Below are 24481 nucleotides of genomic sequence, written 5' to 3'. Positions count from 1 at the left end.
GCGACTAATTGCTCTTATCTGATGCGATCAAATAGCGACTAAATAGCGACCAAATTAACGACAAAAACAGCGACCATTTCGCGACCAAAATTTAACGACCAATGTACTTCCACATAACGACCAAATGCTTTTCCCTGAGGCGATCAAATAGCGACCAAATTAGCGACAAAAACAGCGACCATTTAGCGACCAAAATTTGATGACCAATTTACTTCCACATAGCGACCAAATGCTCTTCCTTGAGGCGATCAAATAACAACGAAATAGCGATCAAATTAGCGACCAAAATAGCGACCATTTAGCGACCAAAATTTAGCGACCAAACAGCGACTAATATTTCTAATACAAAATTTGCCATGACACCAAATTAGCGACCAAAAAATGGTTGCTGATTGGTCGCTATTTTAGCGACCAATTTCCATATTGTCGCCAAAAATTTAGCGACGGGCCAAACACCGACCATTTCATTTTGGTCGCTAAATGGTCGCTATTTCATAATAGCGACCAAATTCTGCCTTTTAGCGATCAAAATTTTGGTCGCTAAATCACTGTTTTTTAGTAGTGAATCAAGCCTCTTAACTTTAATATTGGCCTAATTATCCTACATATTATAATTTTAAGCAAATTAAATCCAAATCAATAATTGCAACATAACTCTATTAAATATTTATCCATTAAAATATTTTAAAATTTTTAAAATTGAAAAATCAAGAATATTATCTCCAAAACTGCAGCAACCTCTTATCTTCAAAACCTAAAAAATCTAAACTTGTTTTCTTAATTAGCGATGACTATGGAGAGTCATGTTTTTATGCCATTCATCTTAGAAGTTGATACTTATCGTTTCACTATATTTATCATTTCACTTTCATGAACTGTTAAGGAAGAAAGATTCACAGCGTCATCAAACATAAATTCACAAACCCACTCAACATCATGACCATAGTATCATTAGTATTTTCAACTAACATGAAAGTAGTTCTTGAGTTTGGAGGGTATATTGACGGTGGCATATAAAGGAAGCAAGAGCACTTTTAAGCCATTTGTGTTAGCTGAATTAAGAGGAAAGATGCTAGAGATGCAAGAGGAAAGATGTTGAGTAATATTGTTATGAGATTGAGTGGGTAAGTAAAGGATGATGGAAGTGGAGATGAGGTTGGATGGGATTTGGATTTGTTGGTGATGAAGATAGAGATGAGGATGCAATGAAATGGGGTTAGATTTTATGTATTCATTTTTTATAAATGATTTATTTAGTTTTATTTTAATTTCTTAAAATATAAAATTAATATTTGATTCATTTAAAAGCTTATTTTACTTATTTATTTGATTCTGTTAATTAACACTATTAAATTTAGAGTTACTAAATCAAAATTGAAAGTTGAGGGGTTCGATTGGACTTAAAAGTCTTTAAGGTCTTAAATGACTATTGCCAATAATTAAAGGACTAAAATGGGCCTTTTACCTTTTTTTTTTTTTTTTTTATACCGATCAATTATGCTTTTGAAAACTCTTTAAGGAATGAAAGGGAAACCAAGTTTTGGCAATAGACTGAACAATTTCTCTTGTTTTCTGACGTCCTTGTCATTAAAAATGCTAGATCCTAGTGACATTTCAAAGCTGATAAAATGGAGTTTTTTAACTGTCAATCATTTTAGCTCCAAGCTTCTTTATGCACTTAGTGACCGAAACTTTAGTGACTGGATGATGATACACATAGTCAACATATATTTTAATTAATATTTAATTAAATGAGATTTAAATACTATTTATTTTGAATAATTTTTATGGATTTTATACATAAATGCAAATGATAATAAAAATAAGTCAAGTTCAAAGAAAAAGAAACTGATTGTGTATAGTGGCTGAATAGACTTGTCCAGAGCCTTGGGCAAGACTCTAAATAGCAATAAAGACGTAATTGACGGAAGATCTAAAAAACTTTTGATTTAACCCTAAATCATATGATTCTCGTTAAAAAAAATTAGGAAACATTCTCTCTCGCTGGGAAATAAATTAGAAAGCTATTTTACTAAGATACTATGATTTTAACTTTTTAGGAAGATAATCTTGGGTAGTTCTCTAGGATTCTCTTTTTGTTGTAAGAACAAATATCCTTTGCTTTTGGCCAAAACTTTTCATTATTTCTAGTGTTCAAGAGCAGCTATGAGCGACTGATTTCTCTTATTTTAATTGGAAATAGATCAGAATTTTATTTTTTTTTCAAGAATTGTGAGATCTAAACTTAATTATTATTATGCAATTTCAGTTATTATTATTATTATTACTTTATTGATTGATGAATAGAACTTGTTCAAATTATAGTTAGATAATATATTGTTAGTTTGAATGTTTGAGTCTGTAATTACTTTTGTTATTCAATTATATATAACAATTAGCCTAATCCGCTGTGGTTTAATTTATTTATTAAAATTGAATCTCTCTAATTTTTAAGACAATTAATATATTAAACCCAATAAACTTTTTTGAATTGTTTGTTAGTTAAAATTAATTAGCCAATATTTTCTAATTAATTTATATCTAAACAAAGATTGTTGTGAAGAGCATCTCCCATTACTAAATTCAATTTATTGGAATAAATAAAGATCTTTTTGATTCAATTTATTTTTTAATTAAAATAAATTTACATTAATTTTTTCTCAAGTTTATTATTAGAATTTCACTTAATTATTATTTTTTTAATTATCTTCATTTGACTTTAATTTCATTCTTTGATAAAATCTCACTTTATTTTTATTGTCTCTTTCATTAGAGATTTTTATTGTTAATTCTCCGAGTACGATCCTATTCACCTATACATAATTTATATTTATTAAATTTAAATAAATTATTTTTTTTTTACTTCGACATCCATCCTAAGAGAATTACAAGACCTCTACTATCATCTGTCACCTTCTACTAGGATTATACATGGCTTTTAGGGTTATAAACCGTATCAAAATCTAAAATATATATATATATATATTGTAAGAATCAAACAAAAAATTTAGTTATTTAATTTTAATTTTAGTTCTTTACTAAAAAATCAAATCGTAACCAAAATCATACTAAAAATTAATTCCATATATATATATATATATATATATATATATATATATAATGATTTTAGTTAGTTATATTATATAGTTGCAATAATATGATTTATATCTCATTTAATTTATAATTTCAATATAATCTTATAAAATATATTCTAAAATATAAGAAAATAGTTATTTATGAATTATTCGAGGTTTCATAAAAACTTAGTTGATTACCGGTGTATACACTCTCTATTTGATTATGTTACAAAAAAATTAAAAAATGTACGAATTTTTGCATTTATATTCTAAACTTAAAATTTTAGACAATAAAATCGATCTTTTCACATTTACCTCAATTTTAGCCATTAGTCTTAATTAATTTTGATCAAAATTTATTTTAATCCACTTATCATGATTGGATAAATATTCCAAACATTTACAATAATTTATATTTATATTCAAAATTTTAAATTTTGAATAATTAAATCAAATTTTTTTGATTTATCATGTTTATAACTAGAGAATTAAATTGAATATGAAAAAGTTAACCGTAAGTATATATCTTTATAGACATATACTTCCTTCACCATAGCTTTTCCTTTTAGCATTTTGCCTCTCTATCTCGCTTAAATCATTAAAGTAGTATATTCTTTTAAGGATGTATTGTATGATACTGAGATTTTGTAGCATAGAGAAAATGCTATGTGATTACTAACCAGAAGCGTTTTTTTTTATATTTGATTTTTTATAAGCAGTTCTAAAACTAGCAATTTGATAAAAGCTTGAGCAAAATCTTGTAACTAGTTGCTTATGGAATCTCTGAACAAACAATCTCCCAAAGCCAAACTGTTTCTCCTTCTCCTATGAATCTAATCAGAAATAGAGTATAAAAACCTGTTTCTCCTTCTCCTATGAATCTAATAAAAAATAGGATATAAAAACCTCTAATATGACTCTTAGTCTGATTGACGTTCAAATATCTTTTTTTCTCAAAATTAGATGAGTCACTATATTGCTGCTTTGAGTTTGCCCTCCAAAAAATATGTGTTCCTCTAGTTTCAAAAACTCCACCCTAATTTTGCACAACTAAATTTAACCCTTTATAAATGGATGTTTTCTAACCTTGCTCTAACTCACCCTCTTTGGACAGATGATGATGTGTTTTATATAATATAATAATAATAATAATAATAATAATTATTATTATTATTATTATTATTATTTTAAATAACAAATTAAATTTAATCTCTTATTATCAAAATATCACATTATTATATGAAAATATTTATTTAAAGTCATTTAGAAAGATTGTAATAAAATTAAATTAAGAAAATACATTATTTTAGTTGATTTTATTATTATAAATGAAATATTTAAATTTTATTTATTTATTTGCTGATATCTGATATTCAATGAAATTATCAATAACATATATTAAAAAAAAAATTATTATAGCCCAATTATATATAAATCATAAGTTAAAAAAAAAATTATCCTAATACAATAACCATTGCAAAATTAATATAATATATTTTTATTTTATTTAAAATTATTAATTTTCAATAATAAATTACATTTGGTGATAATAAATTATATTTAGACATTTATAATTTAAAAGATACTAATAATATTTTTAGTATATATAACATTTATCGTTAATTATTTTATTTATAATTTGATTTTAATATAATACAAAATTTTACTCTAATCAAGTGTTATATATAAAGTTACCTTCTTTGCAGAGAAATCCATTTCACCTAACCGACCTAGAATCAAAAATATATTTGACAAAGTCCTTAATTTCATCTAAATCCTATACACGCACACTCTACAACTGATGTGAGTTCCGAAGGTCCTCAGTGATTTCATAAATATGATTTTCATTGTTAAAACCAATCTTCTTTTGCTTATAATTTTTAAACCAACCAGGGTATCTATGTGCCCAAAAGCTTTACAAATGCCACATAATCTATCTTAAACTCTTTACAATAGCTTTACAACTCATTAATTCTCTCTCTCTCTCTCAAGCTATACTTCAAAAGCACCACATTCACAAATAATTAAATGATGCTTTGAAACACCAAGTTCATCCAATAGTTTCTTCAATTTTGTAAAGAAAACAACAACTAATATAGATCCTTGACTGAAACTACTTAATTCTTTCTTTAATTGGTATATAAGTCGCTTAAATCTTTCTTCTAATTTCCTCCCATAAATCCTTTGCACTATATGCATACAAAAAACTTCCACCAACTTCCACTAGATTCTTAGAGATGGAATTTAAAATCTAACTCACCATGCTATCAACTCTCATTCAAAACCGGTGGGGCAATTAGAGGAATTTGCACTCTACTATTTATAAATCCTAATTTCTTGTGATATACAAAAACTTATTAATTAATTTCTCGATTTAAAAAAAAAATTAAATTTTAAAAAATATACTAATTAATTATTAAATATTTTACTATTTAATCCATATAATATTAAAAATTCATTAGTTAGTTCTTTAGTTTTGTAAAAATGCCTATTAATTAGTCTATCCATATCAAAGACATTTTAGACTTGTTTATAAGTAAAATTTACTATTTATTCTCTATAATATAAAAAAATACATTAATTAGTTTCTTTATTTTGAAAAATACATTAAACATCCTTAAAGTATTAAAAATATATTAATTAATCATTTCATTAATTTTACCTATTACATATTTTATTATTATTTTACTATTTAGTGTCCGTAGAAAAGAAAATTTATTAGTTGATTTTTTATTTTTATAAAAATATTTACTAATTAGTTGGTTTCTTATTTTTATAAAAATATTTCCTAATTAGTTCTTTCCTTGAAGACATTTAAATTTTTTTTTTGTAAAAATTTAATAGATAAAATTGATGGAGAAATTAATAAGTAGATTTTTTAAAATTTGAGAAATGTTTTAATATATTTTTTAAAATTAATAAATTAATTAGTGAACTTTCTTATATTACATAAACTAAATAGTAATTTTTATTTTTAAAATACTTAAAAGCTAAAATTAACATAACGGACTAGTAAGTAGACTTTTTAAAATTTTTGAAAACTTTAAATCTATTTTTTCAAAATAGACTAACTAATAAATTTTTCTATATTACCAATAATCAAATAATAATTTTTTGTTATAATATCATATATGGTGTAAACATAATTTATTAATATTTTTATGTATAACCATTTATAAAATTATTTATACTATTTTTATATATAACCATTTATAAAATAATATTTTTATGTATAACCATTTATAAAATAATATTTTAACAAATTATATTATTTCTTACCATTATATAAAAATTTATACTTATTTTTATATAATCAATTTTTGAGAAAATAAAAAACAAAAATCATGAAGTGATATTGAATGTACCCTAAATTAGTCCTTATTTTATATTATTAAACTATATTTCTTAGTGTAATATTTTTTATATTATCTTTATTTCAAGGATTTGGTGTCAAACGAATAAATATATATATATATATATATATATGTGAGTGCAATTGTGTAGAAAGTGAATTAAGAAATTAATTTGCTTATTGGTAAATTGATATTTTTAAATAGGCTTATCAGCAATTAATAAACTAGTTTTTATTTTATACTTTTAACATCTACCGTTCATAAAGCATCCTACAATACAATATTATTTTGCCAGCAATTCTCATAAGAAATAAAAATCAATGCATAAATAGAAAAAATAAAACTTGAAAAACAGACCAATTGCAGTTGCTTGTCTCAGCGGCTGCGTATGTCTGATTTTCATCCTCTTCTTTTGCTTATAATTTCTAAACCAATCAGCAAGTATCTCTAACATGCCCAAAAGCTTTCCAAAAGTCACAAAATCTATATGAAACTCTTTCCTCCACTCCCAACTTTCTAACTTCCTAACTTTTCTTTTAAGAATGAGGAGGCTGAACATAGAATTATACTAAAAACAAACTCATATTCAACCTACTCTTTAATGATGCTTTAAAACACCAAGTTTATCCCATACTTTCTTCAATTTTGTAAAGTAAACAACAACTGATATACATTCTTGAATGAAAACTACTATTTCTTTCTTTAATTGGTGTATAAGTTGCCCAAATCTTTCTTTAAAGCAACTGTCATAGTCATAGACATACTCCAAGTTGAATAATTTACTAAATTTAACGGTGCAGATAGATATGAGAATCCTACTTGGATTATGTGAGTTTTGAAGAGTAGAAGCATCTGAATCATTTTGCAATTGGTTTCCTACCTCTCAATATATACCCTGTCAGCCCCACCTTCTCTAACAAACCATTTCCCATGGAAGCAGTCACAAAAACTTCATGAAAGATGCATCTTGCAAAAAGAAAAATACCATGTACAAACAAGAGCCCAAAGAAAATTTTATTGAGTATATTACAAGGTTTAGAAAGTGGTAAAAAAACATAAGATGTCTCATTATATACTGCTGAAAGGAGAAAAGAAACAACCAAAACAACTTTTCTTGCCTAACTTAACTAACGTCTCAAACAGTACATCCAATCAACTTGGCACAAAGTAAAGAATCTCAAAGGGAAGAATATATATATACCTTCCACAAGCATTTCTAAAATTCAAATTTTCATGTTAAAAAATTGATTTCATTGGAAAAGATTGTGAACTTCATATTATTAGACGCTAATGCAATGATTTCACTGATTTGACTTGAAGGAAAATAAAAGAAATTAAGGATATATATATATATATATATATATATATATACCCAATTTGATGACTAGAAAAAAAAAAGGTAACAAAGAGGATGTTTGCTTTTCCCTCAATTCCCATAACATTTTCTGTTGTCTATAATTTTAGTGACATTTCATCCAACCAACAGCTGTAGAAGTCTAGTGATTCTCTTACCTTGTATTCTGGGACTGTATATCCTGCGCCCTGCATTTATAGTGTAGTATAATTGTTAAAACAATTCTCAATTAAAGCACACTGGTTTATAATCATTAGTTTCATTATTATTAAAAATTATAATAACTAAGCAAAAATGAATTGCTTATACCTTTATAGTTAGAAAGGTGAAGTTGTAGTCATATCCTTGCAAGTACCTACAAGAGAAATGATAGCATTTTGAAAGGTCATTGAGCACAAAAATAAAAATAGATAAAGATTCTTAGGCATTGTAGTATGGAACCAATTAGTTTTAGTTCTCAACTCAATTTTAGGACTGAGCTCTCGAGTAAAGGCTGTAGCAGCAGCCGAAAAAAATTGTAATGGAGATGGTGGGTTTACCAGCAACTTGATGATTAGAAATCCATGACCTCCATTCATCAACAATCTTATATCAAAGAGATCTAGTCCATGTCTGAATTCAAGCGAAAGGCACACACAAATCATGGTTTCCACCACAGGTAATTTGCAGTGTTAGAAATTTTCGTTTTGTGGAAGAGAATCACAGCTGATTGAAATTAAAAATGATATTTGAAGAAGTTAGTTAAATTACATATCTATTATATTTGAAAAAGGTAATTACCAAGTTGCGCTCCAAGATACACATGAATGGTCAAGATATAACAACTTTAGTTTGCTGATCCCTCATTGCGCACCTTTAAAAGCCTCAGAATGAGATTATTATTCCGCGATAAATATACTACCAATTCTGTGGTAGCATCATCAGCAGAGAACCCCTTATCAACCATTTCGTTGATTAGTTCTGATGCTTTTGGTAAATCCTCATGCTTGAGAAACCCTTGAATGATGATATTATAACAACAATTATCTGGTAAACATCCTACCTTTTCCATGTCTTTAAATACCTTATACGCTTCATCCATTAATCCTTGTTGGCAGAGTCCTTTCATAATTGCGTTATATACATAAACATCAGGTTGTAAACCAATTTCAAAAAGACTAGAAAAAAGTTCCTTGGCATCATTAATCTTCCCAACTTTGCACATACCATTGATCAGACTGCTATAGATCACAACATTAGGCTTCAACTGACTTTTCTCCATTGCTTTCAATAGTGTGAGTGCCTCATCGAGATTCCCCTGTCTACACAAGCCATCAATCATAATTGAGAAGGTTACTATATCTGGCTGTTGACCATGAGAGCACATATCCTTAAAAAGCTCTTTTGCATTTTGGGGCCTCCCTGCTTGAAACATACCCTTTATAAGAGTATGATAAGTAACAACATTAGGAACTAAACCTTTATGAGACATTTCATCAAAAAGTTCCTCTGCATCATCTATCATTTTGCACTTACAATATCCATTGATCAAAATGTTGTAGCCTAAAATGTCAGCTATTTCATTGGTCACCATCAGATCAAATACCTTTCTAGCCTTATCAATTTGCTTGCACAGACAATATCCATCCATCAATGAATTATAAGTGACAACATCAGGTTCCACACCTCTTTGAATCATTATCTTGATTATTTTCTGTGCATTTGAAACCAGTCCTTTCTTACAAAGAGTGTCGATCAATATATTGAAGGTAAAAACACTAGGGGATATGTTCCTCCCCACCATTTCTTTCAACAAGGTCAAAGCTTCCTTGAATTGGTCTGAAATGCAAAGACCATCAATTAAGGAATTGTAGGTGACCACATCAGGCTCTACACCTCTTTGAATCATTACATTGAATGTATTTTGAGCCTCTGAAACCATCCCATCCTTACAAAGAGCGTCAATCAATACATTGAAGGTATAAACATCAGGTGATATGTTCTGCTCCACCATTTCATTCATCAAGGCCAAAGCTTGGTTCTTTTGGCCTAATTTGCAAACGCCGTGAATTAAACCAGTGTAAGTGATGACATCAGGTGAAATGCCCTTATTCCTCATTTGAGAGAAGAGCTCTAAAGCCTCACCAACTAGCTCATCCTTGCAAAGGGCATCAATGATTGCACTGTATGTCACAACATTTGGCTCACAACCTCTATCAGCCATCCGCTTTAGTAGCCCAATAGCCACATTTGTTTTCCCAAATTTACACATTCCGTTTATTATGGTATTGTAAGTATAAACATCAGGTTGATAACCACGTGCAACCATATCATCGAAAAATTCCAATGCTTTGTCCATTTTACTCTCTATAGAAAGCCCATTAATTAAGGTATTAAACGTGACAACGTCAGGCTCCAATCCGAATTTGAGCATCTTACCAAAAACAGAGAAGCCAAAATCCACAAGGTGTAAGCGGCAGAAGCAATTAATTAAGATGTTAAGAGAATAAAGATCGTGAGAGATTCCTAGCAATTCAATTGTTTTGGACATGGAAAGGACAGTGTGATATTGTTTAATTTTCACGAGGGCAGATAAGAATCTATTAAAATGAAACCTAGAAGGCAGAGGATGCTTATGAATTACATGATTAAAGGAAGCAATGGCATCATCAAGGCGGGTAAAAGAAGCAGATTTGAAGTTATTTGTGAAGAAACGTGCATCTTCAAGTGTGGAAGTAGAAGAATGGCAATAATTGGTAAATAAGAATAGGAATGGAGATTGAATGGTACCAATTGCCCCTTGTAGCTGAAGATGGAAGCTCCTGCTCTTCCTCCTCCAAGGCATCTTCATCATCATCGATCTCCCGTCAGTTGTTTTTAGGGATGGATCGGAGATTGGGAATGAGGAAAGGAAATAGAGAATCGGAAAAGGAAGGCTCTCTGCCAGCTGGTAAAGTGGTAAGGATAACAAAAGGAAATTGGGAAAGGCAATGCATTACTAGTTGTTTATATGCACCACATTTTGTAATTTTTTAATTAATTTTTCATATAAAAATATTATTTAATAACAAATTAAATTTATCATTTTATAATATAATAATTTTTTAAATATAAATCTTCAGTTTTACTCAACGGCTAAATAATTTTAATTCAAAATTTTAGATTAATTAAATTTCTATACTGTTACATAAAAGCTTAAATAAATTCTGATTTAACATAATATTATTTTTTAAATATAATATTACATTTTAATAATATAATATTATTTTTTAAGTATAATATTATTTTTAATAATGAAGATATTTTTTATATGATAAATTTTATTTTTATAATTTTAAAAATTATTTTTTATATTTTTATATTTTTAAAATTTTATAATAATTAAAATACTAAATTTTTAATATTTTAAATTATAAAAAATAATATTAAATTAAAAATAATATTTTTAATATTTTATTATTAAAAAATAATATTTTATTTATTAAAAAATAAATAAAAAATTTATTTGAGCTTCAACAAAAATACGGGGTTTAATTAACTTAAAATTTTAAAAATTTTAAATTAAATTTATTTGACTCTCGAATAAAATTTATTTTCATAATTTTTTTAACCTACTTGATATTTCTAGACATTGTGTATGCTATATATATATATATATATATATATATATATATATATATATATATATATATATATTGTATTAAATTCATTTTGAATAACTAAATAAATTTTCTTTCATATTATTATAATATTAAATTATTATAACCGTACCTTATATTTAATTAAATTTAGTTAAAAATTAATTAATTTTGTTAATTTTATTTTTTTAAATAAAATATTATAAATATAATTGTAGAATATTGATTTTTTATTTTATTAAATAATATTCCTTATTTAATAAATAATTATCAAAATATATTTTTAAAAATATTATTATAGTCTAATTATATATAATATAGATGAGGGAAAAATAAATAGTTTATTGTTTAATTTTATTCTAATATAATTAGAAATTTAAAATGAGTAACTTTATATAATTTTTTATTATTAATTACTTTATTTATAACTTTATTTTAGTATAATAAAAATTAATTTTTTTTACAAAGCTTAACTTTATTTAATAAATAATTATCAATATATAATTTTAAAAATATTATTATAGTCTAATTTTAATTAATATATAAAATTATTTCAAAATAATAAAATTTTGAAATGTTAAACTCACTAAATATATTTTGTGTAATACCCGGCTAGACCCCGGTATCGGAATTCCAACGTTCTGGCGGATTTTCCGTTGGAATCCGGGATTCAAGGATGTCGGAGTTGGCCCTAAGGGTATAAGAAAGGTTTTTAAGATGTTTTTAAAATATTTTTATCATATTGCATGTTTTTGAGCTAAGAAAATTGAGTTTTGGCATGAAAAGACCAAGGGGACAAAAGCCAGGTTCGGCCGCCGAAGGTGAAGTTCGGCCGCCGAAAGTTGCATGGTTTCGCATGCACGTTAGGCCGCCGAAGGAGAGTCGGTTGGCCACTACAAAAGCCCTTTGACCGAAAATTTGGGGGTAAAACACTCAGTTTTGGGTCAAAGGTGAGTTCAAGTCCCCTTTGGCATGATTTCTCATGATTTCCTCAAATCTTGCATGTTTTAACATGATTTTAGTTTTATTTTAGTGTTTTGAGCAAAAAGAAGCAAGTTGAGCAACTTGGAGACTTTGATTAGTTTTTCCACCACATCTCCAAGCTTGGACCATCAATCCTCTAGTTCTTCAAGAGGTAAGCATGGATCCTCATTTCTCCTTATGTTTAAAGCAAGTTTTAAGAGTTTTTAGAGAGTTTTAAGCTATAGTTGTTGGTGGAGCTTGGAGTTGAGCATATGTTGATCATATGAGTTTTGATGTTGCTTTTGGCGTTTGAGTTAGTTTATAGACCCCTTTATGCATGAGATATGTTATATGTTAGTTGAGAAGTGTTGGTATGCATGTTATGGGTGTTTTATAGGTTTTTGGAGGCTGAGAGCATGAGTTGTGCTCGGGTTCTGCCTTTCTGGAGGACCCAGGTTCGGCCGCCGAAGTAAGGTTCGGCCGCCGAACCCCTTGTGGAGGCAGTTTCGGCTGCCAAACCTTGCCCTGGGCCGTGAGTGGTAACAGTGCCGGTCACAGAGGAGGGCCGGGCTGTTACAGCTGTTATCTTTGCACTCAAGATGTGGAGGCATTACCTTTATGGGGTGAAATGTGAGATCTTTACAGATCATAAGAGCCTACAGCACATCCTGAGTCAGAGAGAGTTAAACTTGAGGCAGAGACGGTGGGTAGAACTGCTCAGTGATTATGATTGTAAGATCCAGTATCATCCGGGCAAGGCAAATGTTGTAGCCGATGCCTTAAGCTGGAAATCACTAGGCAGTTTATCTCACATTACAGCAGAGAGGAGGCCGGTGGTGAAGGACTTCTACAAGTTAGTTGAAGAAGGGCTATAGTTAGAGTTATCTGGTACAGGTGCTTTGATTGCACAGATGAGAGTTACACCCGTGTTTCTGGAGCAGGTGGCTCAGAAACAGCATGAGGATCCAGAGTTGGTCAAGATTGCCAGGACTGTTCAGTCAGGCAAGAATGAAGAGTTTAGATTCGACGACCAAGGGATTCTTCGCTACGGGAATAGACTATGTGTACCAGATGACATCAGTTTGAAAGGAGACATTATGAGAGAAGCTCATAATGCAAGATATAGCATTCACCCTGGAGCCACCAAGATGTATCAAGATCTGAAGAAAGTGTATTGGTGGCCAGCAATGAAGAGAGAAGTGGCACAGTTTGTGTCAGCCTGCGAGATATGTCAAAGGGTGAAGCTAGAACATCAGAAGCCGGCTGGAATGCTTAACCCACTGCCGATTCCAGAGTGGAAATGGGAGAATATAGCCATGGATTTTGTAGTGGGGTTACCGGTGACGTCCAACAGACTAGACTCCATATGGGTGATTGTGGATAGACTGACGAAATCTGCTCACTTCATTCCTGTCAGGAGTAGCTATTCTGTGGGCAAGCTAGCGCAGGTATATGTTGAGGAAGTTGTGAGGTTGCATGGGGCTCCTGTTTCGATAGTGTCTGACAGAGGACCCCAGTTTACCTCCAGGTTTTGGCGAAGTCTGCAAGAGGCTATGGGAACAAGGCTAGACTTTAGCACTGCTTTCCATCCACAGACTGACGGACAGTCAGAGAGGACCATCCAGACCATAGAAGATATGCTCAGAATGTATGTGCTAGATTTTGGCGGTTCTTGGAGGCAGCATCTACCCTTAGTGGAGTTTGCCTACAATAACAGCCATCATGCTAGCATAGGGATGGCTCCATACGAAGCTCTGTATGGGAGGAAGTGCAGGTCACCTGTTTGTTGGGAAGAGGTTGGAGAGAGGTCCCTAGCAGGGCCTGAGTTAGTAGAGATCACCAATAGAGTAGTGCCCATCATCAGAGAGAGACTCAAGACTGCTGTTAGCCGGCAGAAGAGCTATGCAGACGTTCGCAGGAAGCACATAGAGTTTGAGGAGGGGGATCTAGTCTTGCTGAAGGTGTCTCCAATGAAAGGGGTGGTTCGTTTTGGGAGGAAAGGTAAGCTAGCTCCGCGGTACATAGGGCCTTTTGAGATTTTGCAGAAGGTCGGAAATGTGTCGTATAAGCTAGATTTGCCTACTTCTATGGAAAGAATCCATCCGGTCTTCCATGTTTCTATGCTAAGGAAGTTTGTGTCAGATCCGAGTAAGGTTCTTAGTGAACCAGATGTGGAGATCCTAGGAGATCTCACCTATGTGGAGCAGCCAGTGCGGATCATTGACACCCAGATCAGAAAGCTAAGGAACAAGGAGATCCCGATGGTGAAAGTCCTCTGGAACCACCATAACCTAGAAGAATGCACCTGGGAAACACGGGAGTCTATGCTCCAACAGTACCCCCATCTCTTTTGAGGTTAGTTTTAGTTTTTGTTCTGTATGTGCTTTATGTTATGTTTTAGTATGCATGAGTTAGAGAGGAACATTCGGGGACGAATGTTCTTAAGGGGGGGAGAATGTAATACCCGGCTAGACCCCAGTATCGGAATTCCAACGTTCCGGCGGATTTTTCGTTGGAATCCGGGATTCAAGGATGTCGGAGTTGGCCCTAAGGGTATAAGAAAGGTTTTTAAGATGTTTTTAAAATATTTTTATCATATTGCATGTTTTTGAGCTAAGAAAATTGAGTTTTGGCATGAAAAGACCAAGGGAACAAAAGCCAGGTTCGGCCGCCGAAGGTGAAGTTCGGCCGCCGAAAGTTGCATGGTTTCGCATGCACGTTAGGCCGCCGAAGGAGAGTCGGTTGGCCACTACAAAAGCCCTTTGACCGAAAATTTGGGGGTAAAACACTCAGTTTTGGGTCAAAGGTGAGTTCAAGTCCCCTTTGGCATGATTTCTCATGATTTCCTCAAATCTTGCATGTTTTAACATGATTTTAGTTTTATTTTAGTGTTTTGAGCAAAAAGAAGCAAGTTGAGCAACTTGGAGACTTTGATTAGTTTTTCCACCACATCTCCAAGCTTGGACCATCAGTCCTCTAGTTCTTCAAGAGGTAAGCATGGATCCTCACTTCTCCTTATGTTTAAAGCAAGTTTTAAGAGTTTTTAGAGAGTTTTAAGCTATAGTTGTTGGTGGAGCTTGGAGTTGAGCATATGTTGATCATATGAGTTTTGATGTTGCTTTTGGGGTTTGAGTTAGTTTATAGACCCCTTTATGCATGAGATATGTTATATGTTAGTTGAGAAGTGTTGGTATGCATGTTATGGGTGTTTTATAGGTTTTTGGAGGCTGAGAGCATGAGTTGTGCTCGGGTTCTGCCTTTCTGGAGGACCCAGGTTCGGCCGCCGAAGTAAGGTTCGGCCGCCGAACCCCTTGTGGAGGCAGTTTCGGCTGCCAAACCTTGCCCCCGAAAGTTGGGACTTTCGTCTCTGGAGGGGAGGTTCGGCCGCCGAACATGCCGCCGAAAGAGGGTGAGTTTCGTCTCTGGAGAAGGACTTTCGGCAGCCGAAAGTGCCGCCGAAAGTGCCTGAGTTTCGTCTCTGGAGCCGACTTTCGGCCGCCGAAAGTGCCGCCGAAGGTGCCCTGTCCAGCCTTCTTTTGCCCATTTTTCCATGCATGCTTATGATGTTTTTAGGGGGTTTGGGGGAGATGTTAAGAGTTATGTTTAAGTAAGTTTGGTCCTCATTTGTGTCCACCTGTGTAGGTGCGGACCCGAGGAACCCAGAAGGCCCACAGAGTTAGAGTTACAGAGACTGTCAGCAGTTGGCAGAGGTGAGTGGAACAGAGCTTTGTTTTTAAGTTAATGAATGTTTTAGCATGATTCACGCATCATAAATGCCATGATATGTAGGATGCTTTGCATTTCACTAGTACACACGAAGTTGATGCATTGCATAATTTGATGTTTATGTGGATTGGACCGAGGCGACCCCAATAGCCCTATGGAAAGACCTGGCTGGGCCAGGCATAATGAAAGACCTGTGTGAGCTCCTTTAGGGGGGCCGGGCACTATACTTGGGTGAGTCCTGTGTGAGCCCTTTCAGGGTCGGGCACCATGAGCTTAGGGAGTTTTGGTGGTCATGTCCAATCTTTGATATGATATGTTTGTGCTATGCCGCATTTCATGATAGCATGTTTTAAATGTTTTTATGGTTTCCGCTCATTGGACTTTAGTAGCTCATCCCTCTCCCTAACCCCATTTTTCAGGGCCTCAGAGAAGAGAAAGAGAAAGAGTAAGCAAGGGTAAAAGTATATGTAATAGCATAGAATAGTGGACATGATGATGATGTTGTACAGTATAGAGTTTATGTAATGTATAGAAATGATGTAATAGTAAGTTATGTAATGAGTTATAGAATTGTGCTTGGCCCTAGTGTATGTTTATCCCTTTGCACATGATCATTTATGTTTAAGTTTTATGCATGAGATTATGTTGAGATAATGATGAGAGCTAGGCTTGGTGCATGGTAGATAACCCATGTAGAGTTTTGATGAGGACTCTAGTGAGGGGTTTCTATCTCTGTAGTTACTGTATGGTACCACAGCAGGTATCACTCTCTGAGTGCATACAGACAGGGCATGCATAGTCCAAGCTTAGTGTATGAGAAAAGTTTTCAAGGTTTACAGAAAAGAAAAGAATAGAAAAGCAAAGTATAAAAGAAAAAAAAAAGTACAGTTTTAAGCTTAAGTATGATCATGTATGGGATTTATCAGGTACACAGAGTTTACAGTAGGCTTACTACGGGTCCCGGCGGCCTTAAACCGATCTGGATCCTAGTGCCGGTGGCGGTCCGGTAAGCGGGCTGTTACATTTTGCATTTTAAATTTTATTTGTTAATTTATTTTATCATTAATAATATTAACGTAAATTTATAATATATAAATTATTTCTATGTATTTAATATACAATATATTATATAATATTCAAATATTCAGCTTTAAAAATATTCATACTTTTGATGATCTTTTAATGATCATTTAATTAGGAAGTTTTAAATTTTAGTTAGTTCTTTATATCATATTATAATAAAATTTAATTTGAATTTAAATAAAAAATTAATATAATTAATCAATTAAATTAAATATTTTACATAATAATATAATAAAATAAAATAACCACGTAATGATTAAATCTAAGAAAATATCGTTTTGGCAATTTAAATAATAAATAGATTCTTAATTATTTATCATTTTATATATCTTGAATTCTAACACTATCATTTATAGAAATGTATAAAATAAATTATAAGTTAATTGTCTTAAAAATAATTCTTTATATTTTAATTTAAATTTTTTAATATTAATTTAATTACCTCAATTTTTACATTTTAATGTAATTTTATTTAATCTGTAAATTTTTAAATTTAATTATTTAGCAACACATATTATTATAATTATTTTTTTAATTAGTAAATTGACAAAAAAAAATCTATCGATTTGTATAATTTTACATTTTAATCTAAACATTTAAATTCTAACATTTATATTTATATTTAGATATAATTTTAATTAATTTTTAAAATTAAAATTAAAATTAAAATTAAATAATTTAATCATTAAATACATAGTTCACATATTCAATAGTAATAAATTTTATTTTAAAGTAATAATTATAAATATTTTATAGTAGATATATTATTTAATATAAAATAACAGTATATGTAAAATAATTAAAAATAATATATCTATTATAAAATTTTATTAATTATAATACAAAATAAAATTTATCTATCATTGAACCAGTAGACTGCATATTTAATCGGTGGATTATTATTTTTTTAAAATTATATATATCATTTGATTATAGTTAAGTGTAAGCTGATATTATTTTTATATATAGAGTTAATTTATATTTAAAAAATAATAAAATGTTATATTTGATATTCTAATTTTTATATTTTAATTTTTTAAAATTAATTAAAATTATATTAAAATATAAATGTTGGACCAATTAAATTAAATTTTAAACATTTAAATTAAAATATAAACATTAAATTTTTTTAATAATTTAATTATTAATTTATATAAAAAATAGTAATAATAATTAATCTGCTAAACTATTAAATTGATATATAGACCATTAAAAAATTGATAAATTAATTAAAATTATATTAAAATGTGAAAGTTGAACAATTAAATTAAAATTAAAGTATTTAAATTAAAATATAAATACATGTAAACAGAATTCGCTTAAACTATATAACTATATATATAAAGGAAAAAAGAAACCAAAATACTCTTCGATCTCCATAATTGTCGTGCCACTGTATATTTTCTCTTTTCCTTTCCCACTTCCCACCTCTCTCCTCTTCCATTTTCCTTCATTTATATTTCCTACCACCATTACCACCTCTTCAACATTGTCACCCTTATTACCATCCTTTTTTTTTATTCTTTAAGTTGTCAAATTTATCTCTTCTGTCTTCTCTTACACTGAGATTCATGATATCCAAAGTTTCTACACTCCTGGAATCTTCATGATGTCCAAAGTTTCTACACTCCTGGAATTTAGCAGGCCTCTATTCATAAATCACATGCGGAGAGAATTGATGGCTACTCTCACCTTCTAGAATAACAGCTTCAAGAAACACCCCTTAACAAGTCCATTTTTACTAACATTCTTGCATAACCCACTTTGTTCTCTTCACAGTTTCCATCGTGCTACCTATTCTACTCAGTATCTCTACATTTCAGAATTTCCAAGGCAATCCTGAGAGTTGCATAACCCACTTTATAATTTTTATCGTGCTATCTATTCTCAACATCAGCTTTTCTTGTATAAAAATTAAGGGTGTTTTTTATTAAAGATATACCGTCTATTCTCAAAAACTCACCTCTTATTCTCCTCAAGTTGGAAGTTAAACTAATAAATATTATCTTTCATAAAAAAAAATAGAGTTTAGATTATACCTCTTCTATTTACTCATAGCGAAACTCTTAATCCTTTAAACTCAATGATTCATTTCAAATACACTTCTTATCAATTCATTCCTCTATCTCACATATTTACTCTACACATTTGTTTGTTCATAATTGCTGGAGGAATAAATTGTAATTCTCCCTCTAAATGCCTGCTCCAATTCTAAGAGAACAAATCTGCTCAATTTTTTGAAGGTAAAAAGTTCATTTTAACCCCTTAACTATTAGTCAATATCAATTAAGTTCTTAAAGATTTTTTGAATCTAATCGAACCCTTTAACTTTCAATTTTGATCTAATTATCTTGTATATTATAATTTTAAACAAATGAAATCCAAATCAATAATTGAACTATAACTCTATTAAATATTCATCCATTAAAATATTTTTAAATTTCTAAAATTAAAAAATCAAGAATATTATCTCCAAAACTGCAGTAACACTTATCTCCAAAACTAACCTAAAATATCCAAACATGAATATCTAAACATATTTTCTTAATTAGCAATGACTTTGAAAAGTAATGTTTTCATGCCATTCATCTTGGAAGTTGATACTTATTTCACATATATTTATCATTTCACCTCCACGAACTGTCATGGAAGAAAGATCCACAACGTCATCAAACATAAATTCACAAACCCACACAACATCCTTGACCATAGTATAATTAGTATTTTCAATTAATATGAAAGTAGTTGTAACACCCCTTACCCTATCAAAGTGTAGAAAGAACAAGGAACGTCACAAACTATATCTTTTTAGATATATCAAGATTAAACAATTTCCTTTATCTGTAAATATTAAGTTTTTAAGTAGTCCAAATAAGTTTTATAAAGTGATTAAAGTAAATGTAAGATTTTAAACCAAAATTTTGACAGAATCTCCTCTGTTTCATCAACATTTCAACCTGTAACACATATATAAAAAAACACATGTAAAATTATCAATTGTCATTTGACATCTTACTATTCCTTGATTTACATGACCTTCATAACTCACTCTATTTAATGGCTTTGATATCTAATGTAGACCTCTGATGACCTGTGCGGTGCTTACTTTATCTACAACCTGCGTGAGGTAAAAATCAATACGAGCTAATGCTCAGTGGGTGATTGCAAACAAATAACAAAATAGAGAAAACATATTCATGTATATAAATAATTAAGTAAACAATTACAAGCTAGTCAAATGTTGATAACATGATACAAAACATACTTGTCAATCTTCTTAGTATAAAATATAAATGCCATATGTATCCTTGTGCATAACAAGAATTTCCTTCACATTCAATAAAAACATATTCTTTTGCCTTTATTGCACATTTTACATTTATAGTAAATCACCATAGCTTAATGCATGTAATAGATGCAGACATGTTAATATTCACTAATGATTTCACAAAATCGAGTATCAATCTTAATTAAGTTCTTAGCCCTTATAAACACATAGTAAGGTCAACTAGGTAGATAAGGAGTTATAACGGTAGGCACAGGGCGCCGAATGATAGGCTCAGAGGCCAAAACTGTGATAGCAAGGCTCTGTGGCCGTGCTTATGAGGTATCTGATATGTAACCTCAAATATAGATTATGTATCGGTAGCAGTACTGCGAACTCTGTATGTTTATATGGTATGTCATACCCTTAAACTAACCTCGACTCCTATTAAGTTTATCAGGGTCAAGTATCTTTAATTCAATATATTAATGAAATGCATGTCATTTGAAACTATTTGAATTCATTTCCAAAGTTCATATATCATATGCCAAGGTTTACAAGATGAGAAACTCATGGCAAATAGTGCAAAACTTTATTGACTTAGTATTCCAATATAGAAAATTGCACTCTACCATATATTGCATAAACTTTTCAAGCAGTTTAGAGTTACAATTTGACTTCAGTTTCCTCATAACAAATATACATTTATGCCTTATCTTTCCAACAAGGTATAGTTCATGCAAATCTGATCATTCTAGCTTAAGTTATGAATTTTTCTTTACAAGTTGTACAACAAAGTCTTAATCAGTCCAGTATTGGTACTTGTTTATAGTATTACAAAACATATCAAATTCATGCATTTTCATACATATTCAAGCTTAAGTGTCTTCTACAAAGTTTTAGGTATACTTCTTAAGATTCATTTGGCAATGGTCTTAGCAAATTTCACTGAGTACATAATTAGTTATGGTATAATCAATACACACTGTTCCGGATGCACTATCTCTGTGTCCAGTTTAGGTTTACTTGCAATTTACATCATCTTACCTACAAATTCAGAATTTGGTCAATTCATGAAAGTTTTAGCTCTTTGTTTCAGCTTTCATTTGGTATATCTTAGGCCTAATTTCAATAAATTCACAATAAGTTATGAAGTTGTTAACACAAGTTGCCCTGTTACAACCTATTCAGTCAGATTTGCACTTTTAGCTCTCATATTAGGTTTCTTTACTTTAAGCCTTTCAAACACCATTTTAACTTTCATATAACATATTTATACAATCAAAGAAACATTTCCATCAAGTAAAATCAATCCCTAACTTCACATATCCATGAGAAAATCAAAGGAAAATAGAAAATCATAGAAACACCAAACCTTTCTTGAATTTCTCTTTCTTTTCCTCTTCTATTCTCTAGCTATCTCCTTTTCCTTTGATGTTCCTTCACCTAGGTCAATTTATATTTTAGGAAATGATTAAATAAATTATAAATTAAAGCTTTATAATTCAAATTCATGCATGAAGAAATGAAAAGATGTTATTTCCTACACATTTCTAAACTCACCTTTGATTTTCAAGCTTAGTGCATATGGAACCCTAAACTTTTCTTCTTCAATTCCTTCAATATATGGTTGTTTCTTTAGCTTTTGATCATAGGGTGAGTTTTAATTAAAGTAAGAAGTTGATTGGGTGAGATTTTATGTATTTATTTTTTTTATAAATGATTTATATAGTTTTATTTTAATTACTTAAAATATAAAACTAACATTTAATTCCTTAAAGATTTACTTTATTTATTTATTTGATTTAATTAACACTGTTAAATATAGAGTTATTAGACTAAAATTAAAAGTTGAGCAGCTCGATTGGATCTAAAAGTTTTTAAGGTCTCTATTACCAATAGAGAAAATGTATGTGATTACTAAAACTAGCGATTTAACAAAAGCGACAGAAAACCTTGTACCTAATTGGCTATGTGATCTCTAAACAAACCACCTCCTAAAGCGAAGTTGTTTCTCTTTCTTCTACGAATCTAATCAGAAATAGAATATAAAAACTTCTAATAGGTCTCTTAGTCTAATTAACGTTTAGATATCTTTTGCCCTCCAAAAAAATGGGTTCTTCTAGATCCAAAAGCTTTGTGCGACCAAATTTAACACTTTAGAAATGGATGTTTTCTGACATTGCTTTGACCCACTCTCTTTGGAGAGGTGATAATGTATTTTATATGAACAAAGATAATAAAGGAAAATGCTCTCACTTCCCTCTTCGATTACTATAAATAATCTGAGTATTAAAGTTTCTCACTGTATTGACTTTCACATAATATGTAGAGCTGAACATTCAAAATACATGAACTAAAGTGGAGATTTTAGTATACTTCAAAGACTAAACAGTATTTTATTATTATTTTTTTATATTTTTTAATTTTTATATATAATATAATAATAACAATTATTGTTATTATTATTATTTTAAATAACGAATTAAATTTGGTTCCTTATTATCATAATATTACATTATTATATGAAAATATTTAATTAAAGTTATCTAGAAAGATTGTAATAAAATTAAATTAAAAAAATACATTATTTTAGTTGATTTTATTATTATAAATGAAATATTAATTTTTTATTTATTTATTTGCTGATATCTAATATTCAATGAAATTATCAATAACATATATTAAAAAAAATTATTATAGCCCAATTATATATAAATCATAAGTAAAAAAAAAATTATCCTAATACAATAACAATTGCAAAATTAATATAATATATTTTTATTTTATTTAAAATTATTAATTTTCAATAATAAATTAAATTTGGTGATTTATAATTTGAAAGATATGACTAAAGTTTTAATACTTTAATATTTTTATTTTACATAAAACTATGAAAATTTAATAATAAATTATATTTAGACATTTATAATTTAAAAGATACTAATAATATTTTTAGCACATATAACATTTATTGTTAATTATTTTATTTATAATTTGATTTTAATATAATACAAAATATTATATACAAAATTGTACTCTTATTAAAAAGTTTAAAACTTTTTATTTTGATATTTTATATTAATAGTATTAGAAATTTAATTATTATAAGTAAAAAATTAATATATTAAAATTACTTGAAACTAATTTGAAATGCTTAAATTATCTAAATATGTCTTGCATTTTTAATTTGAATTATTCTTTTATTTTATGATTTATGAACAAAAATTAAAATATATAATTTTTTATTATGTATTTAATATACGTCATTTATAAGTAATTATTTTTAAAAATATTGTGTGTATATTTATATATATAATTCATAAAAATGTAAAAAGAAAGATATTAAGTCGAGTTATGACTATGAATTTTTATTTATATGAATATATAGTAAATTTTATATTAAAAATTTTGAATTAATTAGTTGACCTAATTATAAAAATATAAAATTATTAAAATATGAATATGTTTAAGTTTACTAATTATATAATATTTGTATTATTAAAGTAAAAATCCGATAGAAAATTTTTATTTCTGTATTTAGTTATCATAATATTAAAAAAAATTAAATTTTACTCATATTTACTTTGTCAAATTAAGTCTATTACAAGATTATACTTGTGTTATGTATAGAGTTACCTGCAAAACCAAAGAAATCCATTTCACCTAACCTGCCTAGAATCAAAACACCACATTCACAAATAGTTAGATGATGCTTTAAAATACCAAGTTTATCCCATAGTTTCTTCAATTTTGTAAACAAACAACTAATATAGTTCCTCGACTGAAACTACTTAAATTCTTTCTTTAATTGGTAAATAAGTCGCTTAAATCTTACTTCTAATTTCCTCCCATAAATCCTTTGCACTATATGCATACAAAAAACTTCCACTAGATCCTTAGAGATGGAATTCAAAATCTAACTCACCATGCTATCAACTCTCATCCACTTCTCAAAACCAGTGGAGCCAACAGGAGGAATTTGCACACTACAATTTACAAATCCTAACTTGTCTTTTGCTCTTAAAGCAAGTGTCATAGAT

General features: G+C 29.4%; 1 protein-coding gene across 1 annotated transcript; it reads right to left on the bottom strand.

The window, feature by feature from the left end:
* Window positions 1–7419: 7419 nt before the first annotated feature.
* On the bottom strand, window positions 7420–24477 carry LOC122724559 (pentatricopeptide repeat-containing protein At1g63330-like). The gene is made up of 6 exons (XM_043959848.1): window positions 24367–24477; window positions 24078–24183; window positions 8565–10484; window positions 8324–8396; window positions 8094–8139; window positions 7420–7972 (listed from the first exon to the last, which is right to left on the bottom strand). Exons 1-3 carry the CDS (start codon window positions 24475–24477, stop codon window positions 8611–8613), a joined length of 2091 nt encoding a protein of 696 aa, XP_043815783.1. The 3' UTR covers window positions 7420–7972; window positions 8094–8139; window positions 8324–8396; window positions 8565–8610.
* Window positions 24478–24481: the final 4 nt, after the last annotated feature.

This window comes from Manihot esculenta, chromosome 9 (genome assembly GCF_001659605.2).
Source record: "Manihot esculenta cultivar AM560-2 chromosome 9, M.esculenta_v8, whole genome shotgun sequence".
Classification (NCBI taxonomy): Eukaryota; Viridiplantae; Streptophyta; class Magnoliopsida; order Malpighiales; family Euphorbiaceae; genus Manihot; species Manihot esculenta.
Note: the sequence above shows the minus strand (reverse complement) of the source record. Positions and strands in the feature narration are given on the sequence as shown.

Excerpts from the sequence above, each read along its gene's own strand:
- LOC122724559 (XM_043959848.1), bottom strand. The coding sequence starts at position 24,477 with ATGACACTTGCTTTAAGAGCAAAAGACAAGTTAGGATTTGTAAATTGT. Across the intron at positions 24,184-24,366 it reads GGATGAGAGTTGATAGCATG|AAACTATGGGATAAACTTGG; the intron begins GTGAGTTAGATT and ends ACAAAATTGAAG. Across the intron at positions 10,485-24,077 it reads GGATTTCTTTGGTTTTGCAG|ATGCACGTTTCTTCACAAAT; the intron begins GTAACTCTATAC and ends CCACACTTGAAG.